Here is an 11759-nt window from a genome sequence, read left to right on the forward strand (position 1 = left end):
ATCACGTAACAATTACAGAATAACCTTCGATTTCAATAATCTTCGATCTTCTTTACTCGAGTAACTCCTCGATTTGCTGAACTAATCAAACTCTTACTTAATGTCCCTAAATAGACCTCCTTCGATACCAACTTCTCTTTCGAAAACTTACTTATCAATTCAAACAATCTTTTCCTTCGAATTTATTTATTTTTGACTAACAATTATATAAGTATTTCCATTATAAAATGTAGACTTAAATTCACCATCAAAATATTTTGTTAATCAGTTGTCATCTTTTAAATATCATAGACCAATTTCATTCTTTTAAGCAATATCTCTTAAAAATATAATCTTTCAAATGCTATTTTATTTTTTATTAAAATTAAAATAATATTTTTTATATTTTAATAATAATTTTTTTTAAATTAAGAAATATTGTTATATAATAACAAAATATTCTTTAGATTTTATCAAAATTTTTAAAATGCTGTAACGACTATAGTAACCATAGTATAAATACTATAGTATGCATTTTAAGATTAGACATGTATATTAAAATAGTCTTTATTAAAATTTTAATTACACTATTAAGATTACTGAAATTGAATTCATATCACAGATACTATAGCAGTGTCTACGTTATGGATAGCAAAACTCTCTGAGATGTGGAAATCTCTACAGAGACTATTTTGAATGGGGATCTGACTGTGGAGAATTTTATTTGTGGGAATGGGGACGGGAGACAAAATTCCTCCAAGGCAGGAGCGAAAATTCAAGCGGGGATTCCCGTCCCGTCTCCGCTAATCTCCGAAATTCATAAATTTATTGAATTACCCTTAATAGTTGAATTATCCTAATTCTCATTTGGATAACCTTTCTTCAATTCAAAGATCCCTAACGCTGTCCATACTCCATCCAACCTCTCTGCAGCCACGCTCCCTTTTCACTGCATCATCACACCTCAACGCATCGTGCTCTCTATTTGCGGTGTTCATTTTCGTAACTCTGCTGTCATGTCCATTCTCCTCTCTGTTCTCCCGTCTCCCACCTTGTCCACTGTTCTGTCCTCTGGCTCGCCATTGCGTTCCCCCAATGCGTCATTTCGAAAGAAGTCACCATCTTGTTGTTTAGATTTTTTGTATAAAATTTTGTTTTTGTATAAGATGAATACTTGCAACTCTATTTATATGAAAATTAATAATTAGTTAGAATGATCAGATAGATGGAAAATGGGGTCCTCGTGGATCATGGGGCTCTGTGAAAAATGAGGATGGAGAACAATATTTCCCTACGACGAGAAACGAAAACCGGGGCGGAAGCAAATCTGGAGGCGAGATGGGGAGCAGGGAGGCATCCCCGCCCCCGCCCCCCGCCCTGTTGACATCCTTAATTTATGTCCTTTTCTAGCAGTAAATTACTTATTAGAGTAATTATCTGGCACAACTATTATCCCCATGGAGACTAATTTTTTCATCTTCATACCCTAATTTAGTCCATATCTACATTTATAAATTATAATCATAAATTCATCAATTAATCTAAATTGGAATCTTATTTCATACATTTTTTTAACAAGAAATTAGTAGCCAAAATAATCAAATATTACACAATAAAATAATCAACTATGGTAATATCAAAATAATAAAAAATTATATTAGACATATATTAAAATTAACTATAAATATAAAATACATATTAGAATATAAATATCCATATATTAAAAGTAAGTTAAATTTTTTTTATAAAAAATAGGAGATTCGAACTCGCAACCTTTTAATTGAATATAAGAAGATTATGCCATTTGAGCTATTACTCATTGGCTAAAAGTATGAGTTAAATTACTTATATATTTATACACAATTATATAAAATTAATTTTAATGACTAGTATTTTTTTATTTTTATATGGTGACCAATTAATCATTAATAATTGAGTTTTAGTGTCCATATAAAATAATCCTATAATATGTAACTACTGTGCTTATGATTTTGGCATGTTACAGCCATTGAGGTTACAACTTACAAGGAAACAAAACAGATAACAAACCTAATCATTTCCCATAATTTTCGACATCCTTCTTGTGAGTTGTAACCAAGACCGGGTCTAATGCTTTTCTTGTTCCGATGAAACTAACCTGAAAAAACAAAAATATTGAGAAGGAAATTGAAAGCCAGCTAGAGCAATGTATATACATCAATAAAATAACAGATTTTCGTTTCGTCGTTCTTTTCTTCCCTTTTCCCCATAAGTTTTCCTTTTGGAGATCATGCCATTTGGTTCTTTTTATCCATTTTTTTTAGATTAGAGAATTTATTAGAAAAAAAAAATCATTCCCTTGCAGCCTTTCCAGGAGGAGGTTCTTTAGAAATTAGAATTATCTGCTGGAAATATTATTGGGCTTATAATCCTTAGCCATAAGGGTTCATTTCGATCTCTGGATTACTTTTGCATTCCAAGTGTTTGTTGTAATGTCTCAATTTGAAATGTTTCCCATTTCACTAGATTTATCAAGACAAGTTCACATAACATAGAATTTTCATTACTCTTGTTAAAAACACTAATGATCATCCATTATTATCCTCAATAGCCAAATCTGTATAGAAAAACATAAGTCTTAGAACACATTCAAGGAAAATTAGAGAGGGAAAAACAAAATGAGAGACACTTCACCAGAAAGCAGAGGTTGTGGTTTGCTATCATCATTGCTTCGCAGGCGCGGCTCATCTAGGAGCAAAACTGAAAGATATTCTGGTAATGATGATGCTCATAATCATGGGAAGCAACCATCAAAAGCCAAAGATTCAAAACGGCCCCGGAGTGATGTCTCCGATGATGCCCGAAGATCTGCTTCTTCTGCATCAAGCAATTCCAACACTCCCCAAAGGCAAAAGCATGTAGTTGTAAGTGTAAACCAAAACCACCAAAGGAAACAACAACAACATGATGAGGCAGCAGCAGCATCAATGGCAGTGTGTTCGTCATCTAGGTCGTCAAAGGTGTCACCTGTACAAGGATATGTCAATCAAGGAAGAAAGGTTCCAAAAGATGCCGTTGGAATATCCGGTGAGCTTGATAGCATGTTAAACGATTACCAGAAGCCGAAGGGAAGCAACAAGCTTGTTCGAGCTTCTAGCAATGTGATGATATATGGTAACTTAGGTAACCTTGGACAAGGAGGAGGAGGAACAAATTATCCTAGTTCAAACATTCCAATGGATAAAGTGGAAAATGGTGGTGGTAGTAACAATAATAGGAATAAAAAGGTTACTAGGAATAGTAAAGAAGAATCAGGTTCACTTTGTAGGGCTGTGTCTACTAGAATGGACCCTGAACAGTTGAAGATAATGGGGAATGAGGATTATAAGAATGGGAACTTTGCTGAGGCATTGGCTCTGTATGATGCAGCAATTGCAATTGATCCTAATAAGGCTGCTTATAGAAGCAATAAAAGTGCAGCATTAACAGCTCTTGGAAGGCTTTTGGAGGCTGTGTTTGAATGTAGAGAAGCCATTCGGATTGATCAGCATTACCAAAGAGCTCATCAACGATTGGGAAACTTGTACTTTAGGTAAGTATCCATGCAGCACTTTCCTTTCAGTAGAAAAAAGATTATGTTTCTCATATACATCTTCCAACATGCATCTCTAATTATTTTCCTTGTATATATGAGAGAGATTCTTAGGTATTTATAGAATAAGAGAAATTTCTTATTCTACTATATTCTCTTTTTGTTGCTTCAATAAAAATTGATTATTAAGGTGATAACAATAAACTATAAGAGATTTTTCAGCATCCCCCGCGATCTCATTGTCTCTTGTATTTCATTTACATACAATTTTAATGTATTGCTAATGTTGAAAAATGGTAAAAGGGTAGTTCTTCCATTTCAAATTAACTGTCAATTTAGACAAAGTAGCACATACGAAAATCAATGTATCAGGAGAATTTACATAGCAACAGCAGTTTCTGGCTTGGAGCAATAAGAATGTCTTTTACTTGTTATTCATAGTCTCATTGACTTTCTTTCAGACTAGGAGACCCAGAAAAGGCATTGTATCATTATAAACAAGCAGGACCAGAGGCTGATCCTGATGAGATTGCTAAAGTGAAGATTCTTCAGGTTCATCTAAACAAGTGCACGGAGGCTCGCAGGGTGGGTGATTGCAACACACTAATCACTGAAACTAACAAGGTTATATCATCTGGTGCAGATTCTGCTCAACAGGTGAGTAGTTTTAAATTATATACATTTATCATTGCATGTTCTAATATGACTATGCTAATTAAACATGTGCTAATATGACTATGGTCTTGCCTTACTGGAAGATATTTGCATTACAAGCAGAAGCACTCTTAAAGCTTCGTAGACATCAAGATGCAGAAAAAATAATGTCAAAGTGCCCGAAATTTGATGTTGATGAGTGTACTAGGTTCTTTGGACCTATATGCAATGCAAATTTGTTGGTGACACGTGCCCAAGTCGATATAGCAGCTGGGAGGTTAGAATCCTTTTGGTTTCATTTTATTATTTGAACCTCGAAATTTATTAGGTAATCTGAATTCTGAACACTCAAATTGGCATTTGCTTTCTACAATTCAATTAAGTGTAGAGTGCCTATCAATCTCTTGAAGATAGGTCACAGATGAGTTAGGCAGGGTTAGTTTGTGAATTATAGCTAGTTAGCAGTTAATGATTTCTCCACTGTCTTCATGCTTGACTAATAATGCATATCCATTTTAAATTAATATTGTTTTAAAAAATTAGATAACTATAGTACCAATATATATTGTAAGGTCCATGGTAAGAATCTACTTACTAATACATGCTACCTATATGCAGATCTTCTTCTTTTTAAACCGAATACCTGCATAGAAGTGATCATACCATTGAAATTGCTAACTAAGAAGTTCTCAGTAAAAAATTCAGCAAAATTTGTTCATCACAATTAGTAGAAATCCCACCCATGATTTGTGCAAAATATGTATCTTTACATGAATCAAATTAATTTGTTATAGATTCGTACGATTAACCTTCAAACTATGTAGCAAGATTCTAAAGTGAAACCTATATCAACTCTGTAGATTTGAAGATGCTTTAGAAGCAGCACAGAAAGCAGTTAGTTTGGATCCCAATAATAGGGAGGCCAATATGGTTATGAGAAAGGCTCGAGATGTCAGCGCTGCTCGATCAAAGGGAAACGAGCTTTTCAAGGCATCAAGGTTCTCTGAGGCCTGTGCCGCATATGGAGAGGGACTTGAACGTGATCCATATAACTCTGTTTTACTATGCAACAGTGCTGCATGCAGATCAAAACTAGGCCAACATGAGAAAGCTGTGGAAGATTGCACTCTTGCACTTAACTTGCGCCCATCTTATGCCAAGGCTAGGTTGAGAAGAGCTGATTGCAATGCCAAGGTGAACAATCTAACCTACTTATTCTGTTTTGTTCATGTCAATGTCATGCAGCATACACTTAGGCTGCTTTCGAAGGTTGTCACGTGATAGAAATGAGCAAGTGTCCTTTCCGGTCTCCCATTTCTTCGAAGTCCCCTCTACAATCTATTCAGTTCCCAACCGTCCAAGTAACACATCTAAGCGGCTCTTGTCAACAATTGCATGTTGATGTGTCAGAGGCCTTTTAGACCAGTTATTTGAATGGTTTGGGACCCATTAAAAATTTTCGAATTGTAGAGAGGCATTTTGTCTTTCTAATAAATGATCAGGAACCGAAAAGAACATTTACTCAGAAATATAAATACACTGAGTGCCGCAAACGAATTTAAACAAGGTGACAGCTACAAAGACAAATAAAATATCTGTCTCAGAACAAATTTCTCTATATTTTTTGTCAATCAAAAGTATAGGGAAGATGGGGATATATTTTCCTTTTATCTCTATCAACGTCTCTGCATGTTATCTTGGAACGGTTACCAAATGAGGGCCTTAAAACAGAGAAATAGTCTTGCATAATTAATGAATTCTTACAGGTACACTTTTAGAGGGTAAAGTGCAAGATTTAAATTGATGAAAAAATCATAAGTTTGGCTATCCAGTAGGTTATGCATATATCTTTGTTTATGAACAATTCATAATATTGAACTTCACCTTCTAGATGCCAAGTCCATAATTAACAAGGATGTAAGTTAGACAAAATAAGTTTCAGTGCAATCCAAATTTGGTTTTCTAGTTATGTGAATAATGTTATTCTCTCTTTTGTGATTTTTCTTGTGATATTTTAGTTGGAAAGGTGGGAAGCTTCCATACAAGACTATGAAATTTTGTTAAAAGAGACACCAGATGATGAACAAGTAAAACGGGCATTGCTGGAGGCCCAAGAAAAGCTAAAGACGCAAAGAGGTGGATAAAGGAGATGAAATAATATATTTGATTCATATAATTGAGAGAAGAGAATCATACAAAGAAAACAGAGGCCTTATTATCTGTGTTAGCAAATTGCAACACAAAGGATTGGATGATCAATATGCACTTTAAAACATTTCCATCGGAAGTAAATTGCCCCATTTGTTTACAAGCTGGAACGAAATTCCACAGAAATTCTCAATGTATATTGTAGAACTAGTACTTGATATGTGTCTCTTCTCAATTCCACAGAAATTCTCGTTGGGAGATATATTGTATGATGATTTTTCTTTGAAGGAATTCATCAGTGTACATTATTAGATTTTATTCTTTAGGGAATTCAGCGGCGCTAATTATATATTTCTTGTTTTGTTCCCTTGACTAATCCATTTCTATAGATTTTATGTTCTCTACTTCTCTCTAACCAGATTTATGATCCATCTTCAAATTCAATATAACTCTTTTAAAAAATTTATATGGGATATAAGATTTATTTTTATACATTATGTAAACTGTAAAGAGACTCGTTAACGGGAGCGGATTCTCTTCGGTGTCAATACCCTTCAGTGTTTAATCTCAGCCCTTAATTAATTTTAACAGTAATAATTATAGTTGTTTTATAACACTATTTTAACTCATAAAAGCCAAACTCAATAAAGATAAAAGGCCTGACTCAAAGGAGAACGCTTCCATCATATATCCGACCTCTTTAAGGAGGTCGGACACTACGAGGAGAGTCCAACCTTACTTGCCCAAACAAGTAACTGCCTTTTCGAATCTCTACAACTATTTTTATTTTTCTTAAAAGATAGATCTTAACAAACTCTCAAGATAAAAGAATGGTTATCCATCAATAAACGTAGAACTACTTCAACAAAAGTGATTATCAACTCTACTATAAATACACTGACACCCATTAAGTATATTCAAATTCTAATCTACTAAAAACCTGTCTAAAGTCCTTGCTAACTTAAGTATCGGAGTCTTTTAGAGGTACCACCTCGTCACCTCCTCACGAAGAATTTGGACGGCAACACTTTAAATTTTCTCACTCACTTTCTCTTAAGGCTTCCCACCTTTCAACACATATTCTCTCTTCGCTCACCGCCTTCATTCCATTTTCTTCCCATTCCTTCAACTCACTTAATATAATATATACCTATTTTTTTTGGAAGGTATATTATGTAAATCTAAAAAAAATATCCACACGTATAGATTTTATGGGTTTAACTTAGATTAATGACACCAAACATTTGTTAGTCTCTTACATCCGAATATTTCAAGTGAATTTGTGTCAATCATGACACTAGCAAAAGATGACATAATTTTGTCTCATTTTAATTATATTAATTAGTTGCTATAATTTGTTGTTAATAACTGACTTTTTTTTTTACTTGTTGTGTCATTAGACCATTCAATAAGTTGATTCTTGATAGTTTATATTTTGTAATAAATTTTAGTTTAAAAAATTTAGGTGAAAAACATAATTTTTTTATTATTTCATATAATTTACTAAATAAGTATATTTATTATTTAAATATAATATTATATTAATAAAAGAAAAAGTTGTCCACTATAAAACTTCAATTCATTTATATTTCAAACACTAGAATTCAATTCAATTCTATCATTTTACTAATTCATTCCAAAAACTAGAATTTAATTTAATTTTTTACCATTAAAAATTTTCAAATAAACTATAAAAATTGAAAATAAACACTAGAGGGTGTCAACTTTTATTGATATCGGAAAAGATGTGTTTCATTCATTAACTATATATGTTATTATAAGTTGAGTACTGCTAGATAGATATAAGATGTGAATAACGTGAACAATAAATTACACTCCAAGTCAACTAAAACAAAAAATATTTCACTCTATTTATCCATTACAACTCTAACCTCTCACCTTTCATCTTTCTCTCTTTTTAATGCAGCCGCTTTACTCTCCTTTCTCTATCACACCGTCACCAATGCACCTCATAGTCGCCGCCATCGTTTGAAGAAGCAACGCGCTGCACCGCCACTACACCTTCTTCTCCCTTGCGTTGCGCCGCCCCTATGCTCCCTGCAACTGACGCTGCCGCTGCACCTTCTTCTTCCCTGCGTCGCACCCCCTGCTCTCAACGTTGCTGCTACACCTTCTCCCATGCGTTGCGCCGCCCCTGTCCTCCTTACAAGCGATGCTGTCGCTGCGCGCCTTCTCCCCTTCGTGACGTCGCACCACGCACCGTCGCTGAGCCAAAAGCCTTATTCCGCCGCTGCTCCAATGTTGCACCTCTGCCCTTACTTCCACGTCGCTACGTCGTATATTCGCCACTTCCATCGCGTGACGCTTTGCCTCGTACACCCAAATAGTATTACTCAAATAAAGATCCACATTTTAGTAAAAGAATCATCTGCATACATAGTAAAAAGAATATCCTGCGAAGTATGTGCATGTAAAATCAAACAAATCAAGTAAAATAATCAAGAAAAAGCCTGTGGTGCTGACCGCGGGAATCAACAAGTGAAGTTGACACTACGTGGCGAGATGTGATTTGGATGCGTGCATGTAACCTTTAACCACAACGACGGGATTGATGAAATAAATTTGACGCAGCCAGATGTATCCCATTTTCTATTTTCTGTTGGAGAAAGGAGATTAATTAAGTGTGATTAGGTGATTAAGTTTGAAACGTTGATGGGCTGAATTTTTAACATGTTCATAGGCCAGGAGTAATATGCCATGCTAAAAAATTTACTAACCTTATAATTATATTGCAATTATTCATATGGACCACAAATACACCAGGAATATAAATAATATAATCTATTATCAAACATTTTACTAACCTTATAATCATATTACAATTCTATAGTAAAACCTTAACTTCTCGATTTATTTTAACCTGTATTTAACTACTGTTCGAGTTAAATTTTCTGTATCGAGTACTTCAGAATTTTATTATATTAACCCTTCCTAATGTCTCAAATATCTGTTATAATATATACTTATTATTTGTTTAAAAAAATAACTCATCACTCTAGTCATTATATATTTTTAATTAATTACTATTTATTTATTTATTAATCTAATAATTTATTTATTTATTTTTGAGAAATAATTTATTATTTTTAAGAAATTATTATTTAAATAAATAAATATTTATTATTATAAATTTATTTGAGTAATAATTTATTATTTTTACTGAGTTATGATTCAAATAAATTTATTATAATAAAAAGATCTTTTCTATTTTTTAATTTATTTGAGTAATAATTTTTTTAGAGTAATAAATTGTTACTCAAATAAATTTAAGATAATAAATTTTTTATTTATTATTTGAGTAATAATTTATTATACAACGATAAATAAATAAATAAATTTATAAATAAATGGTAACTAATTCAAAAAACATACAAATTTGTAATTATCGTTGTTTTTTTTTTTCAAAAAGAAATAACTACATCTTACTATAGATATTTATTTTATAGTATTTCATGAATGATAATTAATTCAAACATTTATAATATATTAAAATTTTTTTGGTAAGATAATTTTTTAATAATACATGGTACCCAAATTTTCCTATCTGACCAATATTTTTGGCATGGCATTCTAATTTATGAATGTTACTAAAAAAGAAGGCAGGCCATATCACTCCTGAGGTGTCAAAAATTTAGTCCATCAGCGTCCTAAATTTAATTACCTAATCACGCTTAATTAATCTTCTTTCTTCAACGGAAAATTAAATATATCTGGTTTCGTAACAGTTGTTTTTTCAAATCCGTTGTTGTAGCTAAAGATTACTTGCACGCGTCTAAATTGCAGCCCGTCACATAGTGTCGATTTCACATGTTGATTTTCACAGTTAGCACCACAGGCTCACTCAAATATCAGTTCGAACGACCTTCAATAAAAAAGTACCTGTACCCAAAATCGACACCGGTGGATAGGTAGAGAATACTTAGGGATACGAGACCACTCTCTCTAAGAAACTCAACAAAATAGCCCCGTAACTTCGGGAGAAGGGGTGCCCCTCACAAAGAGGGTGGCAATGACCAAACCCGGACGATTGTTTGCCAAAAACACAAGTTTTCGCAAAGTCGTAAGACCATGTATGGGGGCTACATCTTCCCAGTACCGGAAAGTCAAGGAAGTTGGTGACCTGATGACAAGGGAGCCAGCGACCGAAGCCCCGGTGAATGGCGGTCGTAACTATAACGGTCCTAAGGTAGCAAAATTCTTTGTTGGATAAGTTCTGATCTGCACAAAAGGCGTAACGATCTGGGCACTGAGACTCGGTGAAATAGACATGTCTATGCAAATGTGACTACCTCTACCTGGATAGAAAGACCCTATAAAGCTCACTGTTCCTTGGAATTAGCTTTGGGCTTTTCCTGCGCAGCTTAAGTGGAGGGCGAAGAAGGCCTCCTTCCGGGGGAACCGAGCCATCAGTGAGATACCACTCTGAAAGAATTAGGATTCTAACCTTGTGCCAGGACCTACGGGCCAAGGGACAATTTCTATGGGGCGTAGGCCTCCCAAAAGGTAACGGAGGCGTGCAAAGGTTTTCTCGGGCCAGACAGAGATTGGCCCTCGAGTGCAAAGACAGAAGCGAGCTTGACTGTAAGACCCATCCATCGAGCAGAGACGAAAGTCGGCCTTAGTGATCTGACGGTGTCGAGTGGAAGGGCCGTCGCTCAACGGATAAAAATTACTCTAGAAACCAAAATAAGCATCTACTTTAAAATGAACATCCGACTTAATTGATAAAAATCAAGTAATAGCAGCTGCAAAGGAACCAAAGTCGCGATACAGTAGCGACAGCGGTGGCACAGAATTACGAGAGAGTAGTTGCAACAAAAAAAAGATTCAAAAGTTAAATTTAACTAATTCAAAATTTAATTTTCAAATTTAAAATTAGTTTTTCTTTTTTTAACATTATTTACGTAAGAAACAAAGAAAAAGGCGTAGTTTTTTATACTTTCTCAGTTTCTCTTATAAGTTTGATAGTATATATATCGGGTTAATAGTTAAATTCGTCTCTAAAAGATCACTCATTTTTTAAATCAGTCCTCAAATGATTTTTTTAGTCATATTAATCCTTAAAAAATAAAATGTAAGTCAAATTGGTCCTTCCGTTAGTTAGATGATGACATGTCATGTTAAGTGTCACATGTCAGGTTAATGTCAAGTCAGTGACACCTAGCACGCCACGTGTCACTTGACATGTAAAAAAGTTATTTATAATCAAAATAGTTCTTGAAAGTTCAGACGTAAGTCATTTTCATCCCTAAAATTTTAAAAATCAATCAAATTAGTCCTTATATAATTTTTTATTTTTTTCATAATATTAAATTTAAAATATTTTTTGATAGTATTAATTTTAATATTATTTTTAGATTTTAATAAATAAAATTCTCTTTATATA

General features: G+C 33.7%; 1 protein-coding gene across 1 annotated transcript; it reads left to right on the forward strand.

The window, feature by feature from the left end:
* The first annotated feature begins 2054 nt into the window (after window positions 1-2054).
* On the forward strand, window positions 2055-6686 carry LOC107469162 (TPR repeat-containing thioredoxin TTL1-like). The gene is made up of 5 exons (XM_016088545.3): window positions 2055-3550; window positions 4012-4207; window positions 4309-4481; window positions 5065-5398; window positions 6223-6686. Exons 1-5 carry the CDS (start codon window positions 2637-2639, stop codon window positions 6346-6348), a joined length of 1743 nt encoding a protein of 580 aa, XP_015944031.1. The 5' UTR covers window positions 2055-2636; the 3' UTR covers window positions 6349-6686.
* Window positions 6687-11759: the final 5073 nt, after the last annotated feature.

The sequence above is a fragment of the Arachis duranensis genome, chromosome 10, assembly GCF_000817695.3.
Source record: "Arachis duranensis cultivar V14167 chromosome 10, aradu.V14167.gnm2.J7QH, whole genome shotgun sequence".
NCBI lineage: Eukaryota > Viridiplantae > Streptophyta > Magnoliopsida > Fabales > Fabaceae > Arachis > Arachis duranensis.

What these genes read in the sequence shown, in the direction of transcription:
- LOC107469162 (XM_016088545.3), top strand. Translation starts at nt 2,637, where the DNA reads ATGAGAGACACTTCACCAGAAAGCAGAGGTTGTGGTTTGCTATCATCA. An exon ending in TTGGGAAACTTGTACTTTAG is followed by an intron (nt 3,551 to 4,011) that starts GTAAGTATCCAT and finishes ACTTTCTTTCAG; the next exon opens with ACTAGGAGACCCAGAAAAGG. An exon ending in GAGCTGATTGCAATGCCAAG is followed by an intron (nt 5,399 to 6,222) that starts GTGAACAATCTA and finishes GTGATATTTTAG; the next exon opens with TTGGAAAGGTGGGAAGCTTC.